General features: G+C 42.1%; 1 protein-coding gene across 6 annotated transcripts in view; it reads left to right on the plus strand.

Annotated features, from left to right (window-relative positions):
* Nucleotides 1-26,880, plus strand: part of DACH2 (dachshund family transcription factor 2) — an 847,028-nt gene that overhangs the window by 492,826 nt on the left and 327,322 nt on the right. For 3 of the 6 annotated variants that reach the window (XM_086918783.1, XM_086918784.1, XM_086918786.1), the window contains exon 3: nucleotides 16,011-16,151. The exons of the other annotated variants lie outside the window; for them this stretch is intronic. In XM_086918783.1, coding sequence (XP_086774909.1) covers nucleotides 16,011-16,151 — 141 coding nt within the window. The remainder of the gene's footprint in view (nucleotides 1-16,010; nucleotides 16,152-26,880) is intronic. 6 annotated transcript variants of the gene reach the window in all.

Here is a 26,880-nt window from a genome sequence, read left to right on the forward strand (position 1 = left end):
TACACATCATGTGTACGAGGAAATAGAATCTGAATACATCCCCTTCGTACAACCGCCTTGCGGAGGTTATATTTGTTGATATGTGTTTCTATATTAATTAAATGTTAAGTGAGCATGGGGGCAGGTTGAGTGTGCTGTATTATGTTGCAACACAATCACACAGGCCAGTACCACGAAGGCCTTTACCACATCTGTAATACCACACATTGACCTTTAACAACACGTGGCATTAAATCAAGAACCTGTACCACATATTTTTTTCACTATCTATCTATCTATCTATCTATCTATCTATCTATCTATCTATCTATCTATCTATCTATCTATCTATCTATCTATCTATCTATCTATCTATCTATCTATCTATCTATCTATCTATCTATCTATCTATCTATCTATCTACCAATCTATCTATCTACCAATCTATCTATCTATCTATCTATCTATCTATCTATCTATCTATCTATCTATCTATCTATCTATCTATCTATCTATCTATCTATCTATCTATCTATCTATCTATCTATCTATCTATCTATCTATCTATCTATCTATCTATCTATCTATCTATCTACCTATCTATCTATCTATCTATCTATCTATCTATCTATCTATCTATCTATCTATCTATCTATCTATCTATCTATCCACATACATATACATGTATATATATTTATTTTGTTTTCCTCCTAAACTCCCATTTTCTTTTCCCTCCCCAAACAATAAAGATGCACTGCTCCCTTTACCTCTACTCGCCCCATAAATCTAAAATCACCCTTACCTCCCTTTACCTCTACCTGTACCTAAACCACTTATAATATAAACGTATGTTATTTAGAAAAACACTCACCTGCCTGGTGAAGACTGTGTTGTAAAGTTCCTGCATTGATAAAGACAGCATTGTAAAGGCTATCGTCTATTCAGACCATCCCAAAAATAGTTAAATATACTGTTACTATTTTGTAGGGCTGGGCCTTTCACCTAAAGGCGTCTGCATGTAAACAATATGTGTATACTATCACAATGGTAGCAGTGAGAAAAAAGTGACACACATCCCCACAATAAGTTGTACAAGGCAGTAGAACAAGCGAAATGGCAGTAGAGCAATCTAATACGTTTCAAGCAAATGTTGTTGCATAAAACACCTTTGTATATGGGTATGGTAAGACCAAAAAACTGACCAAATTGAAATGATGGGTTGGAGCACACTGGAAAAAGTCACAGAGTAAGGATCAGTCAATGTTCATGGTAGTTTGTGGTTAAACCAGCAGAGGTCTTATAGTTCCGTGGTGAATAAATACAATTCCAAAAGCAGCGAGTAGCAGTGATAAACAGCCTGGTAGTGACAAGACAACCAACACTTACCGTCCACCATTGACTTTGTCAAGGATAGCTCCTGAAGACTCAGGATATGGCTGTGTTGCAGGTACTACAGGTAAAGGTTTTTAACAGTGCTAGTCGATGTCTGGCAAATAGTAAATTACTTCAAAAAGCAAATCTAATTGTCTACATCTCTACTAGAACTTTGTTGCATGCTGTAGTCCTCGCATATATGGAAGCTGTTGCTAGTTGGTATACATTAAGGGGCCTATTACGATGGAGGATTTTCCGCATCCTCCGGGCCGGCGGAAGCCACCGCCGGCCCGGAGGATGCGGAAAATCCTCTGCGGACCCACCAAAGACCCACCGCCACATTAGGATGGCTGGTGGGTCCTGGTTTCCGTCCGCAGCTTTTGCGCCGCGGTTGGCTTACAACCACGGCGGAAAAGCTCTAATATGGTGACGGTGTCTCTCAGACACCGTCAGCCAGATTAGGATGGGCTGGGAAACATGCTTTTCCGCTGCGGCTTTTCCGCCGTGGAAAAGCATGTGTAACTTCACTGCGGGGGCCCGTTGCGGGCCCCCTAGGTGAAGGGGGGTGGGGGGTGCACATGGGGGGTACCTATGGTACCCCCCTGCATTTGTATGCAGAAAGCGGCAGGCACCGCGCAGTGCCTGCCACTTTCTACATACAAATGCAATGCGTGCATTTTTAACATTGCTGCGGGTGCAGCTTGAAGCTGCACCAGCCGCAATGTTAAAAATTGAGGATGTGACCGCCAGGGTGGCGGTCACATCCTAATTGCACAGGAAGTAACTTCGTAGCCCATGCAGAGGTTCCCTCCTACTCTATGGTGGCGGACATCATAATCGGCCCCTAAATGTGTACACACATTAGTCAATGTTAAGCTGGCACCCTATCAGACTAAAGTGTCTTCAAGTTATTTCCTGCCTTAAAATGGCCTCATATGCATGCATATTTAAAGTATACCAACTAACTGATAAATTGTATATGTTGATTATATCAATAAATAAAATATTTGGTCCAATTACATACTTAACTTGTATTCTATTCAATTTCTTTAACATAGATTGTTGACATTTAAATACTTCTACAAAATGTGAAAAACGTACAATTTTAATCTCCAGCCAGAAGAGTTCTACTCTTTCAGTGTATTCTTTAGGTAGCTATCTTAGAATATAACCCTGTGGCGAGTAGGTTACAAACAGCTCTGTACAGTAACTTTCTTAAACCACTGTTATACATGCAGATATTCCACTAAGGGCCTGATTATGAGTTAAGGCGTTATTTATCACCCCTGTTAAATAATATCACGAGGTACATTATTTATCAGGTGCGAGAAATAACACTAAATTAGAGTTCACATGGAATAACATGTGGATTTTGGTGTTTAATGCACCAAAATCCGCATGATACAGTAAATACTGTATGTGTTCTCCTGTTGAATTTCAGCAGGTTTAATCTGCCGAAATGTAATGAATGTTGAGTTATTTGATGCATCTGATAATCTTCGGCTGCGTTACATACATTCAAACTCGTAATTCTGACCTATGTGTAAACAGGAGTTTAGGCATGGGCCTGAATATTATGAGGAAGGCGTTGCAGCGCTTACAGCGCTTACAATGAGTAGCACGCTACTTCGGAACCCAAGGTTAGTGGTTAGTCCAGTGTTTGTTATTGTGATAAGTAATGTGCTCTCAAAAGAAATTGCATCCATTTACTCCAGTTACTTTGCTATGTATCAATACCAGGTAAGTATAATAATTAGTGAGGGGCTATGTGGTTTCAGATGAATGGTTGGTGGGATAGATAGGTTTAAAGCGATTAGTTAACGTTAGATTACAGGGATAGGGATTTAAAGAGGAGTGGTTGGGATCTACCCAAGAGTATATTGCTTTGAAAAATGTGTATAATAACTGTTTTTAAATATATAGATATTTGTTAGTTCCGCGTAACAAATTTACATATTACTATATAAATAAATAGATATTTTATCATATATCTATCTACAATTGCTTCACTATTGAATTACAAAAAAAAGAATAAAAACAAATAAACATTGAATACAGCAACACTTTAAAATCTAAGTTTATTAAATATAAGTTAAATCTACTTATATTGCCTTCTTTACACATATATACCTTCTATGGACTTATGTATCTTTATATTTATTACAATGCTTCTAATTCTAAAACTACCATAAATGTTTTGCATACGTTTCAATTAAAAGAACGTACTCCAAAACTCAACCGGTACAGTACCTCTCAAAATACTTAGTCTCTTACCAGTCTTGCAATGTCTTCTCTCGCACCATGAATCTTCAAATGATTGTGCCAAGTAAAGCCATATAGTGGTACCCAAGCAGCCTTTAGATTTCCTGAATAACCTATCTCCCACAGTTTCTCTTCTCAGCTTTACGGTACAAGAAATATTTCAGTTGCCTGAGCCTTTCCGCCTCAGGCAACTACAGTTCAGTGATAACAGTTCAATAATGGTCGTTTTTTTTAACTGAAAGTAGAGAAACTGTGTTTGCGCCACAAACATGTATGGGAACATTGTTCCGAATAGATCCTATCCAATTCAAACTCTGTTCTGGAACCTCTGTTCTTTCAGTCCATAGCAGAGAAATTGAAACATCTGAGCCTCAAAAGAGGCCTGGTCAAATATAACATCATCCCAATATGACTAGTATCTTTCTTCCACCCGCCTGCCTACTTTTGCTATACATTTGTTGACAAAGTAGCTAATGGGAGCAGTATATGCTTGTGATTTTCACATACCTGTGAAAACCACAAAGTGCTCATTTACAATTTTTTTTAATGGATGATCAAATTTACAAACATATTGCAATGATTCACACATAGATGCAGAGACCTATAATGCTTACCCACGTCATGAATGGTCATTGAATAGTAGGTGGTTTGCTAGCAGGGACAAAAGGTATTGAGTTGAAGAGGTGAACCCTGTTCATCTATCAAAGAGGCATGTAAAACTAAGTTGGGTTTAGCATGTTGGTTAAATGAGTAGAACATTCACAGATGCAGTAATCTGAGCACTAAAAAGTCAGATTCTGGTACAAGTAAAACTCAGCCTTCATTCTTCTGTGATCAATAAATTGAGTAGCTCAAAATTGTGTAATAGTTACATCTGTTATTTACAGTGCTTAGAAATTACAATAATGCAATTTCACACACTATATAAAAAAATACAAATTAATATTAAGCTGAGCCTTAATAGCCATTTTTATGCTACCCATTTGATGCTAGAGAAATATTCTAGAAGAGGCAACATATTTACAAATATACACACATAAGCCAGAATGTGGGCATTAGTGGGCAGGAAAGGATTATCTGATCAAAAACATCTGAATCACTGTTTGAAGTTCAAGGTAGACTTTGAGATCCACAATTGAATCAAAGACAGACATAACTGAAGAATGTTCATATTTAGGTTTATGTGTTGATGAATCCTTCTATTGGTACCTATATTAAAAGAGCATGTTTTATCATATTCCATAAATTCTCAAAAACACCTAGTTAAAGCAAGTAATTCGTTAAAACGGTGATTGTAAATGTGCAATTAAGTATGAAAGGACAATTACTTCTCTGCAAAGACCGTGTATATGTTTTGGCTCAAGGAGTGAGTCAATTGTTTTACATTTTTATTGAGGATACGACTATGCAAAATACTACATTGCCCACAATGTTGTGCCTCTTACTGCTTGTATGTGTAATAGTTTAGCCACATGCAGTAGAGGGTACTTTATGTTCCTGGGATTAATGCTGATGTTATTTGAAGCATTTTAAGAGTTCATTTAAATATTATGGAGTGAATGCCTCATCATAAATTAGCAATACTCCTACCCTGCATGCCTGGGGTTTCCATGCTTCATTTAGAGGTGTGGGAACTGCTCTGTTTCTGATGACAGAGTTCTGCCGTCACAGCCAAATGACCCTGAAGTGCATGGACCAAAGGATTATCCAGTCAGTACATTAGAAGCCCTGCTCTGTTTTGGAGGGCCTTTGATGTTAGGTGTGGTGGACCTGTGCAGAAAAAATGAGGAATACCTCCATTGAATGGGAAGCACACTGTTGTACATCAAGACCTTTGCGTTTTTCTGCTGTCTAAATAAAACTAAATTTTAAACGTTTGTTTCTGTGCAATGAAAAGAATCGCTAGCCACCAAGACATGGATAGTGACCGGCATTTCCTTTTTGACAAAGTTACTCCCACCAATAGATGGGAGCAGTTATGCCAGAACAATTCCTGCTAACAGGACAGAGATTTCTAATTATGGAGGGCAGTTCTCTGTCAGGCATGTGCAGGCAAAATCCTCTGACATAGAGGCGGTTTGGCAGGCTGCCCTCCAGGGCCTAAATGAGCTCTTACTCCCAATGCAAGTGCGGCAGGCTTAACTGTGTGCTTCTACTTTGAATCCCTCCTTTAGCACTATCAATTTTAAACGCAGAGCTCCTCTCCATGATCAAATAGATAAAAAAGATTTTGGAAACCTTGAGAAAATTGTATTTTTAATATTATCCTACTTTGCGATCAATATGACAATAAACTGTATGAGGTAGCAGAGTTTTATCCTGTATCTTACAGCTCCTAGGGACATTACAGTCATGCAGTTGAGATGCTGTGATAGACTACAATGCTGTAAATTTAAACTCGAAAAGCTTGTAAAGCACATAGTAATGCTGAGGAGATGTCTAACACTAGCAGCGCAGACTGAGTGGATCAGAAGGCCGCAATTCCAAGAAAGAATTTAAGTACAGAACAGACAATTCAAAAACATAATGTAAGTTTGCAAAATTACCTAAGTTTAAGAAAAAGGAAACTCTCACATTTCTGGTACCAAATAATAAAATGAGTGACAATCAACCTTGAAACAATTACATTTAGGAATGTACAAAACAGCAAGAGAAGCAGAACATAGGGCTTAAACCAGTAGATATTCTTTCAGCTTAGTTTGAAGAAGACTTTGACCATGACCTCAGTGGACCTGGAAGCCTGTCCAGCAGGCCCATTTCTCAAAATTCTGGGTGAGTTAATTTTCCCACGAGCTCTACACTTTTCTCATTACATACTTCTCGGGGATTTTAACATCCATTTGGATTGTGGGGAAGTAGGTGCCACCCAAGAATTTCTTGACTCTTTGAGTCTTGCCCAGCTCCAACAATGTGTTATCTCTCCCACACATCAGGTTGGTCACCTTCTTGATCCTACCTGTTCTAACTTCCCTATCTCAGTTAAGGATCCTCTTCCTGTGCCCTGGTCTGATAATTTTTTTATCTACTTTTCATGGCAAACCCATTGTAAATACATATCAGATCCTCCCTGTTGGAGGCCCCTAGAGAAAACCCCCGGCAAAATAGACCCTTTAGATTTCAGTCTTGCTCTGGTTGAGTCATGCCCAGCTGTCTCCAATGACCTGACTGTAAGGCTTGACAGTTTTACCAACTGGATCCCCCAGGTGGCAGAGAAATCACCTCACGATACCTGTCTTAGGCGCACCAGGGAGTCCCCTTCTAATCCTTGGTTATCAACCGCTCTTAAAATCCAGAAACAACTGTGTAAAAAACTCTAACGGATGTGGAGACAGGAGTATTGTCCGATTATTAAGACGGCACTTAGGCTCAAAAGGCCTATTATACATCGATAACTCAAGCTAAAAGTCTTCACTATTTATAGCGCATTGCCCTTTCCAGGAAAAATGCTAAAGAAATCTTTTACATTGTTCAAAGTTTCCTCTCTCCTAGAGCAGAGGCTATTATTCATCACGCCTTGTCTGCTTGGTGTGAAGAACTCTCTAGCTTTTTCATCGACAAAATCTGAGTTCCCCAAGTTAATTTCGACGTGGGCAATAGGCCTTCAGTTGTGAGCTCCCCTAACCGGCTGTCTCTGGCTTCACCACCCACTTTGGTTGCCTTCTCAGCCATTGCTCAGCCAGACTCTCTGGTGGCCCTCAAGTCCCTTAAATCTGGCTCACCAGCAGACCTATGTCTAAGTAGACTGCTGTCTTTGGCCGCAGAGATGATCAATCTTGTGTTAAATCAGCTGATCAATCTCTCTCTTACCACAGCTACTGTACCTGCTATGTGGAAACATGCCAAAATTGTCCCATTGCTGAAAAAACCTACTCTTGACACCACCCTCCCCTCCAGCTATCACCCTATCTCCCTCCTTCCTGCCGTGGCAAAAGTATGTGAAAAATTGGTTAACCGGCAACTGTCAGAGTATGTTGAACTGAAAGTACAAACTAGAGCATAATGTTCTAGACAGGATGTGCATTACCTGGTACACTCCTACACGAGTGTATATTAACAATTCATCAAAAATTTGTTAGACACTTTTCACAAAAGAAAAACAATATTGTTTGCTGATTAACAACATATCCGTAAACCGTGAGTATCCAATAAAATAAATGAACCATCAACCAAATCCATCTTGTTGATGTGCTTCTTTTTATTCGCACGTATGGTGTAAATCCAAATCAAGAATGAATTTCAACAGTCCGTTTAATCAGATCATAAACAATGAAGTGTGGGTTGTTCTTCAATCCCAATGCATTTCGTGTGTAACCAGCCCTCTTCTTCAGAGGATATCTACAAACAAATATATCACATTTATATCACAAAAATAAATGAACATTGTTGTCTAGTTGAAACATAAACTAACATTAAACGACAGACTAATGTTATCCGGGAAGGTTCGAAAATATGCGCAAGCTGTGGTTAGTATCTTTGAGAGTATGTTGAACGGCACGGCCTGGTTCACCTGGCACAATCTGGCTTTAGAGCCTCTTACAGCACTGATTCGGCTCTGGTGGAAGTTACTGAATCTACCCCGGAAACTTTGGACTCAGGTGGTCCTGAATTTGTTATACCTATCAGCGGCGTTCGACACTGTGCCACACGCGCTGCTCCCGGACCGTCTCCTGGAAATTGGAGTTTCAGGGTGTACTTGGAGATGACTGAAATCCTTTCTTGAGGGCAGAATGCAACAAATTTGGATCCCCCTTTCTCTTCCTCCCCCCAGACTTTGACCACGGGAGTGCCACATGGGTCCACTTTGAACCCTCTTCTCTTTAACATCCATGTCACTCCCCTGATACAAATGACTGAGGAGCTTGGCACCAAGATCATCACTTATTCTGATGACACACAGCTCCTCTTCACATGGAAGAAAAAATACTCTTCCACTTCCCCAGCTAAATCTCGTCTGTCAGCAGTCTTTTGCTGGCTGTTCGCTGCCCAGTTAAAATGCAACAAAGAAAAAACTGAGATCCTTCTTTTTGGAAATTTCCCTCCTCAGTTTTGGAAATCGTTCTGGCCAGATGATTCGCCTTTGCCGACCTCGGAAGGCCATCCCACAAAAGATTTAGGACTCTGGTATGACGAGAAGTTGAACTTCTCTACTCAGATCAAGAAGCTTACTGGTCGATGCTTTGACAATTTTGTAATCCTTAAAAAAGTGTCTCCCTTTTCTCCCAGGTCAGTAAGGGAAACTGTAATCTGTGTGCTGGTATCCTTGCTCCTTGATTATGCCAATGCCTTGTATGTAGGTCTGCCCCTCTATAGTCTGAGCAAACTACAGGTGGTTCAGAATGCCGCGGCCAGAACTCTTCTTAATATCCCCTTAAAGGCCTGTACGAGACAACTCTTGTGTGATCTGTACTAGCTGCTTATGTTAGAGAGGCTTAAGTTCAAATCCCTGGTTCTGGCACATTCAGCTCTCTAGGGACACGGCCCTGCTTCCCTGAAAAAGTGCTTCAGGTTTGATATTCCTACCAGGCAGCTGCACTCTGCTAGGCAGCTTCTCACCTATGTCCCGGGATTTCGCCTTAAGAGAGTGGGGGGGATTTCTCTGGCTTTCAGGGCAGCTTCGGCCTGTTACCTTCTTCCTCTTGACCTCCGCAGCAGTCCAGATCCCAAGCTTTTCAGGAAAAGGCTCAAGACCTTTCTTTTCATCTAGCTGTCTTCTCCTCACGTACCTTTCCGTCCGCCAGGCTTGCGGCAGGATACTCTTCGAGTAGCTGCGTGCGTTACAAATTCCAAATACAAATACAAAATACAAATACAAAATTCCTATTGATCAACCTTTGAAATGGTTATCTTTAGACATGTGACTGTATCCAGTTGTCAAATGTGCATTGTGCTATTTACTTTCGTTAACAATTGGAGAGTAAATCAATTTCCTAGCGACACCAAAGTAATACTGCTAAGGTGTTAACTGTGGGAAATTACCCTGAATTGTTTTGACAGTATGAATATATTACTTCAGTAAACATGTGCATTGTTTGTGTTTCATGGCTATGTGCATTTTCAGCTGAAAGTAGGCCGATTTGAGCGAATGAAATATGTGAGTATTTAGCGTTTAATGACTGCATCGTTCTGGGAAGAATTACTGCCTACCTTAAGTATGTGGCTTTCCATTCACTGATTGCAGTGCATGTCTTGCCAAGTTTAAATTAACACTGATTGACACTGCAAATGTTAAAATATGCCTGCTTTCCATCAACGATACCATTATAAGCTTTGTTGTCTCCTTCAGTCTAAAATAATCCTTAAACTATAAACAAAATAAAGTTACTTGCAGTTGCAATTACTGTAGAATTTCTCTTCCATTGTTTGTTGTGGGGACCTGTATTTTATAGTTCCAAAAGTTTATGTGTATTATTGATTACTTATGAAGGGTATTTATGCTTTGGTTACATTAGTTTTCACAGATTAACATTAATGTTATTCGAAGCACTTTGGGGAGTCATGTAACGTGTAGCACAGTGTAAACTCTGCAGTAAATCAGTGGGCTCTCATTTGCCACTCCCACAGTCCCCCTTCTTCATTTAGAGGCAGGGAACCACTACATTTCCAAAGTCCTAGCCTCATTTGGTCCTGACATCAAAACCCTGTTGTGCGGCAGCCTATGCGTGACCGGAATGCCAGGTCAGTAGTTTGGAAAGCTTGCTCACTGCAGTTCGAGAGGCATTTAGTAGGAGACCGATCCTGGCCAATTGGGCCTGTGCAAGGCAACTTCTGACCAATGATTGTCCAACCTTCCTATGAAGCAGCCTAGGAGGGGTTATTGCACTGTTCCCCGACATGGGTTGAAGAGAGTAGGTTCCATGTCAGGTTTCCATGAATACCACTGACTGCAGTGTGGATAAGTTCCATTCAGATATATTGCATGCTAAGTATGCTTAAGGGAATGCCTTAAATACACGACATGGATTTGACTGTCATGGAGCTACACATGAAACCATGGTTTATGGTAATGACTTAAATTTGAAATTCGACTTGGAAAGTCAGTGATGACAGCTCAGTCTTAGGCACATTAGTGAATGCCATTGACACTGGTGAGTTTTCAGTTATTTACTTGGGAGAGCATCCTTATTCGGTATCATATAAAATACCATATATATTTAGAACTTTGCTTTGATAGTGCACATGACTCATTTTGTTACTTATAAAATTGAATTTGAGCTCCATAGGGTCAATGTGGTGGCAGCACACTGAGGAAAGGTACTCCCTGGCAGAGAGGCTGTTTTTGAACAGGGGGGAACATTTGAAATTGGAACTGCCTTTGGACAGCCTTGCTTTATTTCTTAGAGTATAGCCAAAAAGAGTGAAATGCTTTTCAAGAATGACACTAGAATGTGTTGCTACACTATCATAATTATCATGCACTGTCATTGGCTACTGAGTCAGAACCCTTGGCTATTAACAAAGATTTGAAATATAAATTGCTGTAAACATACCTACAAGGCCCATAATATACCACAGGTTTAGAAAGAGATAAATGGCTAATTCAGCCATTTGATGGTGTGATGATATGCCCGCCCTATTCTCTTGTTTTTGGAAACTGAAAAGCTGATAGGTCATTCATCTTGGAATGATCCATCAGCCTATCCTGTACATTGACTGTAGTGAAGGAGCAGCTCACTCAGAACTTACTTTGTGAATGGAAAGCATCAATTTGCAATGCACCAAAGTGAATTGTGATTGATAAAGAGCATTACCAATCATGGTGCAGGCATTACCAGCACTTGTGACTGGCATGTGAAAGAAGGTGGCCACAAGGCCTTCTTTACTGCTTGGAGTATGCATACACTCTTTACAGCATTTGTATGGTTACAAAGCATGGAATGGTTAGTGCCTGCCAGGTGTACTCTGCCAACACTCTTTGGGACGCAGTGGCCCTACAAACTGCTGTATGTGTTCCCTGATGTAGCGTTCCCAATGTGCCTCTGTGTATGGCGCTATGGCTGAGCCAGGGCACAATGCAGGCCCTATAAGGATATAAACGTTAGTTTTCATAAGGAGTAGCAATCTCATTCCTCCATCTTTAATATTCATAGGACCGTAGGTTGCATCTTTTTGTGAAACACCCCTTTCAGTACAAGGGCCTAGAGCATCTCTCGCACCACAAAGGGAAAGATTGGTCGCAGTGCAAAACACATATTTTGCTGCAACAAGGACTTGATGAGAATCGGACCCTAAACTGAAATGGAGTGTGCAAAAACAGCACTCTTCAAACGTCACAGCTACCAGGTTGTTTACGGAATTATGGTTCTGGAATTATATGTCCATAGGGACATGTGTGTTGAGAAGATGTTTTCAAGGCAGCTTGGAGTAGAAAAAGGTACTCACCCCTTAAATCATAAGACAACTACAACCACTGTTCAAGTATACAAATAAATATACATTACAGATTGCTTTTGCATAAAGATCTCTCATGGAAATGTTGATCACACCGAATATAGTAAACATTTATACTGTGGTTATGATAAGCTAAAGTGTTCTTGTGGAATGTAACATTCACCAAAGTATTGGTGGTGAAGCACTATGATAAACCTTTCCCTTCATACACTAGCAGTAATAATTTATAGAGGATTGAACGTGGTACTAGAGTTTTCATGATTTCCCATTAAAAGGTGATACTCAGTACTTCTTATAGTGTAAAAAGATGTTCTAGTGTTTTACAGCAAACCCCGACAATGATAAGTCCCAGGGTTTGGCTTCCCTGTCTGTGGCACAGACACCGGGATTTGATAGGGGGATCACAGGGACTGGCATCACTGATACGGACAAGGTGTCTCTTGCAGTAATGTTGATGAAAAAGAGGTGGGGGTGGTGTTATGTGTTTTGATTTGTGCACAATGCACAGTGATTTTGGGCCTGTGCCAAACGTTGTGTCCACTTAAAAGCAGTAACGTGTGTAAAACGTGATTTGCAAGTTACTCAATACTACACTGTGATTCACAGACTCAAGATTGGTGAATATGTTGATTGTAAAGTCAACTCACAGCGGAGCGAAAATGGCTATAATGGTATATTTATTCGACCATTGTGAACTTAGGGTTAGTGGTGAGACAGAGGGGGCCTTCCTGCAGAGGTGCATGAGTGCACCTATCTCGTGAAGGTAGTTTTTAGCCCTGGAAAGACATTCAAATTCAATCCTGTGAAAAGGAAACAGACTCGTATTCATTGGAGGTATAGAGAAGTGGTTTCCCTATATGCATTCTCTGGTGAGAAAAAATATATTCATGCCCTTTCCCCTACCACCTTTGTTTTGCGAATCGAAGTGCCCGTGGCAAATCTACAACTAGTTTTCCAGGAGTAGTCTCGCTACTCTAAGTATAATCCATTGAACTAAGACATCTACCCTAACTATAGGGGGTAAATCCCAAGGGCTCTTCAGTCTGTTTGTGCATTGGGAGTAACTAGTGTGCAAAAGTACTCATTTTATTGATCAGAATTATGCAGTCTATAGCCAGCGGGTCTAATGGGCAGGCACAGGGCCTCTAACCTTTCTTTTTCATGCAAGGGTTGGTGTGAGCTTGGATTCACATTCCCTGAGTAAGATCCACCCACAACTAGGGATGTTATTTCTAAGAGCAGAACTTAAATGAGAACCTCATCTTAGTTTTCAACAGCAATTTGTTCTCAGGTCAGAAATATTGCCAACATGTTTGCACAGAATTATTTGCACAAAGTCACGTTCCCATGCGAGGAAATGTTGCCTGAGGTTTTCCAAGAAGGTAAGGCAATAACTTTTAAATTGTCCTCATTTTCATTTTTGTGAAATCAGAAAAGTATTTCTTTTCATGAGATTCGTGTTAATCTCCTTTGATATTAAAAATCTCACAGATCTAGATTAGGGATTTGTCTTTACGAAGCCAATCTGTGGACTTCTCAATCAAATTTATTTTGTTAATTCATTACTAGCTACATAGTGTTCTGCCTTGCACGTGTTTTCACCACAAAGGCGTGAAATACCTTTGTCAGAACATACCTGCTAGTTGTAGTCTTACTGATAACTGTTACCAGTGTGAATCTTTTGCTCAGGCTGGGACTGTCTTTTTCTTTTTAACTGATTTTATTGGATTTTCGTAAACATTCAGTACAGTTGTTGCAATAGCCATGTATATTAGAAAATGGTACTTGTATGTCAGAAATGAATAAGGTATAAATAACTAGGCACATGCAATAACAGACAATCCCCCTTCCCCTTCCCCCCAAGAGTCAGTACATTTCCACATAGTTGCAAAGGCATAACAGTATCCATGTGCACTAAAGCACAGGACGGGGCAGTGCCTAAAGATTCCTCACATCAAATGGTAACATCTCACAGGCACTACAAGACATCTGATAACGATAAGAGGGTACTTCATATCTCAGTGTGGTTTCAATCTTAGTGACCTTGCAGGTGAACCCATAGGTATGTCAGCCTCTGGAATGGTACAACTATCCATCAGGGTTTCCCATGCTCTGGCTGTGTCTACTGTACCTTTCCCTTGTCTGGTTTCTCTCAGGAGTAATCTCCCTTCACAACTCGCCCACTTCTTTATCTCCTTCCTCCATGTAAGTGATCGAGGGTGGTGACTTCCAAATTTTGGTAATCTCATGTTTGGCCAGGACAAATGCCAAGTCTTGACACTTGCTTGGAGCTTTCTCAGTCTGGGACTGTCTTGTTGTTAACTCTCAAGTTCCTAGAATCTCAGTGTCTAGTAGCAATGGCACTCAAGCTTCTCTAGCCAAGAGAAAAAGCATGTTCTACCTACTCAAGAGTTATTGAGATGTTGCCTTTGTATGATCCACCATAAAGACAGTAAGAATGTAATGTTGCACCAGCCACAGGTTCTGTAGAGGGCTTTGTGATTTGGTGCATTGCCCAAAAACCTAAATCCTGTTTCCGTGTCTGAGACAAGCGTATCATATTCCTCCTGAGGAGATTGTCACTTTGCTAAAACCCCTCTTTAGTTGCTCCTCACAAACCTGTTGTTGCTCCAACAAAAGACTCAAGTGGGAGTTCCTTCCACATTGATCTGGGGATTTATTATCCTGCGTTGACCATCGTCAAAATCTGCTTCTACTGTGACCATTTTGTCATCTGACAGGCTGGCTGACACAAGGTATTTAGACTGCCTTTTGACATTGCCTGAGATCTACCCCTTTTTGAAGGAACTTTGCTGTTTAAATCTGTTTCAGGCCCGGACTGGCCATAGCGGGCACCAGGCAATCCCCCGGTGTGCCGCACGGGTGGGGGCCGGTTGGGCCCCTGGGGGCCGTTTTTGTTACAGGGCCGTTTTTGCAGCATAGCTGCAAAATCAGCCCTGTACCAAAATCGACCGAAACCGGCTCCGGCAAGGAGCTCGGTGGCACCTTCACCCCCCTCCCCCCCCCCCCCCCCTGCCCCCCTGCCGAGCACTTTGCCAGGGCCGGTTGTGGTTCCTAGTCCGGCCCTGATCTGTTTTATGATAAAAGATCTCTAACAATGTCTTCTCCTAGCATGGCTCAATGGTATCACTTGTAGACTTTATGTCTACAAGTGAAAAGCACTTTGGATATCTTACGCAGCTGTAACCATCCGAGTAACCCACACTTTGTAATTCCTCCTATGTCCAAAATAAACATTCTTACTAATTCCAGCCTCCAGAGCCACTCGATCTGGTCTACTCCAAACACAGCAAAACCCTTTACCCATGTAGACCCACTTCTTAAAAGTCATATACATTAATGAGTTACTATTGTGAATCTGTATGTTTTAGGATCCAAAATACTGCTAGGTGGTTGGCTACATTTGTACCTGGACAGCTCCTTTCTTCATCTCTGAGTTTCTTTTTTTTAAATACCACTTTATATGGTCTTTCAGTTCTTTACTTTTTTGCATGTAATGTCTTTTATGTCCCAGCCGTAGATAAATCTTAAAGCTCTGCCAAAGTCACCAAAAGTAGACCCAAAAAATGTTAGGCTAGTTTTTTCTCTACATGGGTAGATTTGGGTCTTGTAGACATTTGCTTAGGGTGCCCTCATTCTAGGCTTCTGTTACTGTCTTTCTATTTACTTCACACGCAGGACAATTATAGAATCTGTTTCGCAATTTTCATTTCTGAATGTGGAAGCTTAGATGGTGCCCTATAAACCTAAATGTTCCCACTCTTTTTCTTGGAACATCTGAAACGCAGCTATTTTCGTTTCTAATTTAGGTTTTAAAAGCTTATGGGTTGCAGGTACTTATACTTTGATATTGATTTATACTAAGATTTATACTAAGATATTTTGAATATTCAAGTTTTAATCACAATTTTTTACAACTACTGTTTAGTTGTGTTATTATCCTTAAATTCACTGTGTTGTTTTTTGTTGTTTTTGTTGCCCCTTAGAATACCTCCTCCAATCCTGTTTCTTCGGACTGGCGCTTCCCCAGCTCCAAACAAGCACCCCACCATCTATTAGCAATCAAGACATTAGGTGCGGGCTTGAGGCAACAGGAGGCCAGAGATCAGCATCAGGCATCATGCGTGGTAGGCAGGCTTTTTCTCCCATTTTATCAATACCTTCTCCTTTACAATGACCCTGAAGGATAGGGTAAAGTGGTTGTCTCTTTTGTGATGCATTACAGACTCCCTCTGTTTCTAAACACTGGCATATGTAAGCATCAGACGTTCCACAGGTGGGGTACTTGACAGGTTCTTCTGGAGAGTGCCTGAACACCCTCAGCCCAATGAAATAAGTGATCTCTGTTCATGATTTCTGCATGCAGTGCTAGCCTTACCACCAAAACTGTGTGCTGCATATATACAATGTGCTTGTACCTCCAGTGTGCAATACATCACAGTAACTACAACCAAATACTAAATGTAATATCAAAATACCTTAAATTAAATGTGCCATAAAGCTTGCTTCCTATTGCTAGATTGCATGCCTTAACCTTGATCTGCAGAAGAGCTTTGGTTGCCAGTGACCAATCTGAATAACCTTGCCTCACTTCTGTACATAATCATGATTAGACATTCAAGTGTATGCTTGTCAAACCAAGGAGAGTCATCTAGGGTCATTCATTTAGAGATCGGTAAAAGTACTTCAGCCAAAAACGAATGGATGCTCTATTCACCCACAACTTTAAACTCGTGTCTCAATTTTAGGTTCGCGATGCAGGTTTTCCTCACTGTGGAGGTCCAGCCGGCTCCGTTGTTGGAAAAACCTTCACTGCTGCACATCTTTTGATGGACACTGTGTCAGAAAGCTCATGTTATTTAGGTTGATGGTTCTGATGCCATGTTCACTGACATTTTTCTAGTAATAATAATAATGATCCTTACTTATAAAGGGCAAACATATCAGCCCTGAGGGTTTCAAGACACCAGTGGCCATCGGGGAGATTAAGTGCACCATTGACCAGTGTCACATGATGCTGAGATGTCACGGCTCCGGGAATTGAACCGTGATCCCTGCGTGCCATAGTCAGCTACTCTGGCCGCTGCGCCACAGCACTCACACGCCCCAGTGAGACCACCATGCTTAGTATTGCTTTAATGGGCAAGAAACATGCTTCTACAAAGCTCCCACCATCTCAAGGACATTAATTTCTTCTGTTAAAAAAACATTTTGGGGTTTATCTTCTGAAAATAGAAAATTGCCGGCCATCCATGATTCTTCTTTTTTAATTTTTTTAAGTCAAAGCAATTCCTGCCATAGAGCTGCTTATGGGGGAGGCTCAAATATGCTGGCTGGACTGGTGGAGGCAGTGACTCTGCGGCCATACCTTTTTGGTGGCCATCACACCAGGATCTAACTGACACTCAACATCATCTATATAGGTTTTCCTGTATATTTCTCAAAGATTGACTTGCTTTTTCCTGCAAGAGCTTCAGGATCATCCTCATGATTTTGTTACTTGTTTTAAGTTTGTTTCAAAAAGCAATACTAACATAACAATGACTGGAAACACAGAATTCTGTTTTGTGGGATGACTCCGGATCTACAGAAACCACTGATTATACCAAAGTCTTTTTTTGGTTTACTTATATGTGCTTGAGTAAAAGGATGCCAAGTCCTCGCCCACTTCATGCTTCATGATGGGGCGTGAACCTCGCCCCATGCAGTGCACATGGCTTGGGGGGACCCTGCATATCCTGCAACCGCGATTACAGCCATTTATTGGTGCAATTCACCCCTGAGTGAAATAAAAAACTAATGGCATGGGTACCCAGTTATCCACTGGGAAGGCCCCCAGTTCCTACTTCAATGTTTCAAAAGAAAGATTCAGACTAGTGTCGGAGCCTACGTTAATGTTACCAGCTGCGGTCCGTGCGGGTACAGTGGTGGGGTGGAGGGGCCGGGTAAGGGGGCATTTCGAGGGGCAATGCAGAGGGAAAATTAAATAAATAAATAATGTTCCCTCTGCATCGTACCTGGAAATCCCCCCTTACCCGGCGCCCCACCGCCCCACTGCTGTTATCTGCACGGACCGCGGCTTAATGTTACTCAAAAGGGCAATTTGTAAGTCAATGGCAGACGTCTGTCAAAGATGCCCAAGAATTACACACATTTTCCCCTGTGTAAGGCTCGCTTGTTCAGTATACTTTCCCCGATATAAGAGTTATAACTCTTGCTGGGAGGCTAACACCAATGAGCCTCCAGAATGCGTTATGCAAAAGAACGCCACAAGGTCTTCCGCATAATGTATTTGATAAACAGAGACTGTGATGTGACACTACCATGCAGCAAAATACTTTACATAAAGAAACATGACCCAATTTCCAGTGTCGCTTCCTGGTGGGCAGAGATTGAGAGAAATGATTTACCAGACATAGTCAGTCAGAGTCACTGGCTGTATTTATAAACTCCTTTCATATGGATATGCCTCATGGCATCCATGTGTGTTATTGGCAATCGTTCCTGATTGAACAGGGGTATTTTATTCTCCTGAGCAACTTGACTGTAACACAACACCATAAGCCTTTCCCTGCAAATGAACTGACAAACGTTTCCAGTCAGCAAGCCATGCCAGATTTTGCCTATAAGAATATTCCAAAGTGATTGAAATCTTAATGTTAGACTCTTTCCTGTGATGTTTGATAAATGTCATGACACAAAACAACCACAAAGAACATGTTCGCTAGGAGAAATGCAAAATGTAGGCTATTTTAACATGTGACGTGCATGTTTGTGTAATGTTGTATTTCAACGCACAACCTTACTCCTTTAGCTGGTGATTTACCTGTAGCCACCCAGCAATGTGACATGTGGAAGCACTGTCCCATGAACTCTCCTTCTCAAACTAGGCTCTGTTGTGTCATGTTATGTTTTGTTATGTTATGCATATTTGTAGAGCACACTGTCACCCAAGTGGGTATACTGGTGCTGAGCCGTTGCAAGTCTAGCCACATCTAGGACATAGAGGGATTATTAAAAAATCCAGGTCTTTAGCTTCTTTCAGAATTCAATAATTCGAGAAGTGAGGTGGGGGCTCCTATGTGAAGCAGCAGATCATTCCACACTATAGGATAGATGTAGGAGAAGGGTCAACTGCCGGATCTGATTTTCCGTATGACCGGGATAGGTGCATCAAGGAGTCCAGACGAACGGGGTTTTTTGGATGGTTTGCGAAAGCAGGTGGAATTGTTGAGGCATGCTGGGCTAGTGTTATGTATTGCCTTGAAAGGGTGAGGAGTTCGAATTGTGCCCGTTTGTGATTTGGGAGCCAGTGGGCTAATTCTGGTTTGCTTTGTTGTGAGAACAGCATGGGAGGTTGAGGGTGATTCTGTCTGCTGAGTTCTGAGTGGTCTGCAACCTTCTGGTGAGTTTGTTGTTTATCCCGGCATAGAGGGTGTTTCCATAGTGAATGCTTGTGATCAGGGTGTGCTGGACGGATTTCTGGGTGCTGATTGGGAGTCATTTGAAAATCCTCCCCAGCATTATAGGTAACGGAAAGCACTTTTGCATAAGTAGACAGCATGTAGGAACTTAAATAATAGAACTGCTTCGACTGCAAATGTGTTTCGGGAATTTCATCAATTTTTCTTGGATTGTGTTGAACTATCTGCATTTTTACTTGTGGTTTTCTGATACAGAAGTGCTATAATAACCAGGTGATGGGGCCTTATGCCATAAGTAAGAGACTAGACCCACCTCTTCTGTGGATAATCAACTCCCCAACCGAGGAACAGCTGTTGTCTTCCTGAGGAACTTCATCACTCCACACGCGCTCCCCTCCAAAGAGTACATCCTTCTGGGAGACCTCAACTTTCACCTTGAAAAGAACAACGACCGCAACACCACCACCCTCCTGGACAACCTCGCCAACTTCGGACTTAAACAACTGGTCACCTCCCCCACCCACATCGCAGGTCACACACTCGACCCCATCTTCACCTCTAGCAATCATGTCTCCTTCAGCCACACTACGGATCTCCTCTGGACTGACCACGGCTGCGTTCACTTCACCTACAACAAGCCGAAACCCACCAACCACCTCCAAACAACTCTGCAAAGAAACTGGAACAAAATCACCATCGACCAGATCTCCTCATCGCTCCTTCTAAACACCCCAGCCCACTCTTCTAACCCAGACCAAGCCGCCGCCAACTTCACCCTATGGTTATCCAACACCGCCGACACCTTAGCACCACTGAAAAATCGTCAAAGCAAACCTGGCAGCAAGAAGGCCTCATGGTTCAACGATGATCTTAAGAAGTCCAAGAAACTCTGCCGCTCCCTCGAAAAGGCCTGGAAAAAAGACCCAACCACTAGCACCAAGGACGCCTTCAAAAACGCCACCCGCACACACCACCAACTAATCCGAAAGGCCAAGAAAACAGCACTCAAGGATCGACTTGACAACAACGCCCACAACAGCAAGGAACTTTTCAACATCGTCAAGGAATTTACCAATCCCTCGGCCAACTCCAACGACATCACCCCCTCTCAAGCCCTCTGCGACTCCCTAGCCTCATTCTTCCACAACAAAATTGCAGACATCCACAACAGCTTCGACAACCAACCCGGAGACCAACCCACCCAACCATATGCTGAACATTCTCCCCCCTTGAACACCCTTAACGACTGGAACCCAATCTCCACTAAGGACACCATCCGCCTGATGAACTCCATCCACTCAGGATCCCCCACAGACCCATGTCCTCACCACATCTTCAACAAAGCAGACTCCGTCATAGCACCGAACCTCCGAGACGTCATCAACTGCTCCTTCAACTCCGCCACCTTCCCGGAAAGCTGGAAACACGCTGAACTCACCGCCCTCCTGAAAAAACCCACAGCGGACCCCACCGAACTCAAAAATTACCGCCCCATTTCGCTCCTTCCATTCCCGGCCAAAGTAATCGAGAAAGCTGTCAACAACCAGCTCGCCGCTTTCCTCGAAGCCAACAAATCCCTCGACTCCTCACAATCTGGCTTCCGAGCAAAACACAGCACTGAGACCGCCCTCATCGCAGCAACAGACGACATTCGAACTCTACTGGACAATGGAGACACAGTCGCCCTCATCCTCCTAGACCTCTCTGCAGCCTTCGACACAGTCTGCCACAGCACCCTTCTACAACGCCTCAGAAACATCGGAATACAAGGAAAAGCACTTGAATGGATCACCTCGTTCCTCACCGGAAGAACCCAGAGAGTCCGCCTTCCACCATTCAAGTCCGAGGCCACTGAAGTCATCTGTGGCGTACCACAAGGATCCTCACTCAGTCCCACCCTCTTCAACGTATACATGAGCCCCCTCGCGGCCATCGCCCGCCAACACAACCTCAACATCATCTCTTACGCGGATGACACTCAACTGATCCTTTCTCTCACCAAGGACCCCAACACCGCCAAAACTAACCTACACGAAGGAATGAAAGAAGTTGCCGAATGGATGAAACACAGCCGTCTGAAACTGAACTCAGATAAAACAGAAGTCCTCATCTTAGGTACATCCCCCTCTGCATGGGACGACTCCTGGTGGCCGGAAGCCCTTGGAAAAGCACCCATCCCGACAGACCACGCACGGAACCTAGGCGTTATCCTGGATTCTGCACTTTCAATGAACAGACAAGTCAGCGCCGTATCCTCATCCTGCTTCAACATTCTCCGCATGCTCAAAAAAACTTTTCGCTGGATCCCCACCGAAACGAGAAAAACAGTCACCCATGCTCTGGTCACGAGCCGACTGGACTACGGAAACACCCTCTACGCAGGTACTACCGCTAAACTCCAGAAGAAACTCCAACGAATCCAAAACGCCTCAGCCAGGATCATATTAGACATCCCGCGCAACGAACACATCTCTGGTCACCTGAAAGACCTCCACTGGCTACCCGTCAATAAGAAGATCACTTTCCAACTGCTAACCCACGCACACAAATCACTCTACGACATCGGACCAGAATGCCTCAACTCACGACTGTCCTTCTACACCCCCTCCCGCCAACTACGTTCTTCCAGCCAAGCCCTCGCCACTGTACCTCGCATCAACAAGACCACCATGGGAGGCAGATCCTTCTCATACCTGGCTGCTAAAACATGGAACTCACTCCCCACTTACCTTCGCCTTACCCAGAACCACCTATCATTCAGAAAGCAACTTAAAACGTGGATATTTGACAAGTAATCCTCCTCCCCTCCCTAAGCGCCTTGAGACCCTCTGGGTATGTAGTGCGCTATATAAATTCTTTGACTTGACTTGACTTGACTTGACTAGATTTAGTGCTAGCTGTAGAATCTTTCAGCCTGTCCTCTTCATTTATTGGTCTTTTGTTGTCATTCACATTTTCTTCCACCCACTATAATAACAGAAGGGGATAATAGGTCAGTGCCCTTCAACTATCGGCTTTCATTTCAGTGAGCAATGACATTCAGCTCTTTCACAAACTACACATCCAAATACAAAGTAGTTCTATTCATTGCCAGATACTACTGCAACAATTTGTGTATTTTTGAGTCAAAAAAGAATTTAGATTTTAGTCAAAATGTTCTTTTTTTAAACTAGTGAGATCTGACAGCTTCACCAACAATAAAGTTTTATAAAAATCATGATAATACAAAACAAGCATTTACAAAGGCATAGGCTTGCAGACAAAGCAGACCTACTGGCGTTGCCATTGCTTGCTTCCACAATGGATCTTCATTTTAAGAGGCAAATACCTTTATGCAGCAAAGCGTTGATGAAATTAGCAAATGCACAGCTGTAACCACACAATTGTCTAAAACAATAAATCCTATTTGAACATTCGGTTAATGGTTGTAGTGTTGTACACTTACCAACTTTCAGGCCAACAGAACAGCCCTTGGCTCAATTGTTTTTTTATTAATAAAGGAGGTCAATGAATCCAGTGGTGCTAGTATGAGTATTACCATTTCTTTTGGTTGAATCTTTAATTGACCCTGATTCAAATTGCAAAAAGCATTCAGAAATCTTCACCTGCATGTCTCCGAACAAGCAAGTGTGCAGATTTTCAAACTGTTGGATTCCCAAAGGTTTTCCACAGTATTGTTAGAAATGTGTGACAGTCACAATTTTACAAATGTTCTCTTGGAAATCTTATGTGGATTCACTTTTACATTCATGTGGAGATATTTTTCATGTGCAATTGAACATAGTTCACAGTGCCAAATAGGGACATGCAATGACCTTTTTGCCGTGTCACTTTTTCCTTTATTTTTTTTTCTCTGTAGAAAAAAATATCTTCATGTAAAAACCCCTTGAGTGACAACCCCAGCAATCTTGGTGATTTTTCACACCCTTTCCCACTCTACAAAAGCCTGCCCTTGACAGGAGTAAATATCGGAATAGGTCAGAAAAAAGTTTGTGAATATCCATATATGATGTTTCCACATTTTCTAGGGAATTCTTACCTGAAACATCCAGCGAGTGAAAAATAATTTACTTATGCTCAATATTACACCACTGAGCTGTAATATCTCACATAGGTAAATAGTTTACTGGTGCAAGCTCTCTCTTTTAGATATATTGTATTCGTAAATCGATCCATTTACATGCATATTTTTGACTTGAACAAGCAAATTGCCCTGAGAATCATGTCCTATTTGTCAGTATTTGTAATTTAAGTTGCCGCATACTGTCACTGTATTGTCCTATTCATCCCCATTCACCTTCAGGACTGATCTATATAACCATTAAGCCACTTGTTACTATTTTATGGCCCTGATTATGAGTATTGTTAGGATTTATTGCACATGATAAATAATGATACCATGGGATACGTTAGTTATTGACTGCGATAAATACCACCTATTACGAGTTGTTGGGGGTTAACATGCATATTTTTGTTGTAAAGTACAAAAATCTGCATTGTACGGACATTACCGTATGGTTTTCCCCCTTTAAATTTCAGCAGGTTTGACCTAATTATCGAGTGCGTTAAATACCTACCAACTCATAATTCCAACCCGTGTATAATCCATGCTTTACGCATGGTTCACAATTAACACCTTGGCTGCTAGGGGTTTTCCCGCTGTGCGCTGCTTCTTGTCATATCCCATTGTTCATGACAAAGCCAGCTCGTCATAAGCGCAGGGCAGGTAACACTCATGACGAGCTGGCTTTGTCATCAGCGCTGAAGGGGTTAACCACTCAACTCATAATCAGGCCCGTAGTCTTTCTGTTATGCTATGACATTGCTGTGGTGCACGTCTGCTATCAGCATGACCTCATCACAAAATATGTTATCCATGATTATGAGATTTTTATTGGAGTCCGGAGTCTGAGTCATCCTGTGATGGTATGTTTTATGTAGGGGTGGATGATAAATTCCATTCCACCTGCAGAGTTTGCAGAGTTTTGGATACTCTGCGTTACACATGTAACGCGGAGTTCCAGCCAAATTTCGCCAACTGCCTTGTGGCATAGCTTTTTCTCGCACACCGCTCGACAATGATAAGGTGGCGGGCACGAGTGAGAATTGGCATCATCTAGTGTTATTTTTGGGCACTTGGGCGATAGCGACCATTCACGTTGAGAAAACTGCACTTGAACAAAAAGTCTACTTGAGCAGCAGCAAAACCAACTCGGAGAGAAGCCCCCTCTGACACGCTGGGTGTTGCTATTCATGCTGATTTTTTCAATGCGGAACAAGCTCCTCATGCTAAAAATCAGCACAAGTAAGATGACTTGCTGATTTCTGCCCGCTCACAGAACTCTGCGGAATCTCAGGGAGTTTTTCATGTAAATCCGCAGAATTCAGCATAGTGAAACTCTGTGAGTTCCGCCCACCCCTAGTTTTATGTACAGTGTACAGTCTGGATCTCAGACTAGAGAGTGTAACTTGCATTGTGTGAGAGAAGAAGCTGTATTCAAAAGAACAATGATAATCTTTGTTAATGCTTGCTGACTAAATGCCAGTGTCTTATTTATTGGGATGTGAATGAATGAATGTAAATTTGCTAGTGAAAAATGTTGGCCAGACAGCTTTTCCCGTTCTTTATGCAGTCATTAGATATGTGACAGGGAGGTAGGTGACATGCTCTGAGTGAGAGTGGTGTTGCAGTCTGTGTGACCTAGGTGTTCTATGTTGCATCCACTTTGGATATTCTGACTATGGAGTAGTTTGCATGTGTGCAGGGCACAAATCAAGGGTAGATGTGGGTAGACGGCTTCTAGCCACTTTTTTCAAAGGTGGACGCTGTCTACCCTGCCAAGAGGTTGGGCCCCACAGAAATAGGCTAAGCTTGTCCCTGTGTCATTTTTAGACACCGCAGTACATTCAGCAGCACCTGCAGGTTGTCTGCTTTTGTTAAGAGCAGCACCGTTCAGGCAGGGAGGAGGCCTATCAGAGTTCAACTGGACCCATAACAAGGGCAGACGTTAGTGTGTTGGTCTGTCCCTATACTTACACAAATGACAATTTTGTTTTATTTATTTTATAGTGCTGTAGCGCTACTCATCCAATTTCAGATTACATCACACATACATATTATACATTGACAATAATCATATGCGCAGGGCCGGCTCTAGGCTCATGGTGGCCCTGGGCAGGGAGCGTAGGTAGGGGGCCCGGAAGTGGGGGTCCAGGTGGGGCGGAGCGCGCAGGCCAGTAAAGAGGTGAGGGGGTCAGTGAGTTTAGAAGTGGAACAGAGCCGGAGGCCGCCAAATCCCTGCCAGGGGCTACCACCCAAATATGTATCCATCCTCAGAGGATTAATATATTAAGGATATATATTGGCATGGTGGCCCCTGGGGTTTGGTGGCCCTGTGCAGGTGCACAGCTTGCACATGCCTAGAGCCGGCCCTGATATGCGTGCAAATCAATGTACAGGACTAGTTACATAAGAAAGTGAGGGGTGCAAGATGAAATAGCCACGTGTCCTTCATAGCGCAATGTGCTATAATAGACGGTTTACAATTTATGAACTGCAACTAACAGATCTGTGTTAAAAGTAGTAACCCACTTACCTATTTGCATAACATAAAAATGTGTCATCTGCATGTTACATAATGTCCTTTGCAGGCAACATATTAACACGCTGTGCTACTTTGATTGAAAACTGGGACTAGAAAAAACACAGATCTCTCTAGCAATACCTTAACCTCCAGAATTATTTTGCCAATATTATTATTCCGAGATTTACTGGGCACACAAAGATTTCTGCAGCAGGTGTCTTAAACCCATAAGATATTTTAAGATGTAGACTTTGCAAGCGGAACAGATTTATGACCATGTTTCTCCTTTTTCCCCAATGTTGTCGTTGCAGGGTTTTAAAAAATAAATGTCCAAGTTGATGCCCAGATTTTGCATCAGGGTTGCTTCACCTTTTTGGCACAACCACAGCGCAAAATCTCATATTAAATATTGTAATGCACTCAATTGTACCCATGATAGACCTGCTGTACATATTTGTGAGGTCTTAAGATCTGAATTCACTTCTTGTGATATCACTTCCTGTGAGCTCATGGATTGTAATGCCACAAGCGATTGTGTGCTGTGATTTCACGCACTGTGATGTTTTGGGTCTTGATGTCATTTGAATACTGCCAAATTGGTTAGACCCCCACCACTTCTTTTTTTAGGACTTGTGCCCTGTGTGTGCGCGTGTACGTATATATTACTCTTTTGAAAAAAAAGACCTCCTGTTTCAGCGGACATCTTTTATTTATGTTTAATCTTGAACCACTAGAATTAAAGAACACTCCTACGGAATCCTGCGTGTGAACTATTTTAATTTGCAGCAGCAAATGTAAAGTCCCTCATCTGACCTTTGACACATTTAGGTTGAGCAAAACTGTTCAAA

Source organism: Lissotriton vulgaris, chromosome 4_1, assembly GCF_964263255.1.
Source record: "Lissotriton vulgaris chromosome 4_1, aLisVul1.2, whole genome shotgun sequence".
NCBI lineage: Eukaryota > Metazoa > Chordata > Amphibia > Caudata > Salamandridae > Lissotriton > Lissotriton vulgaris.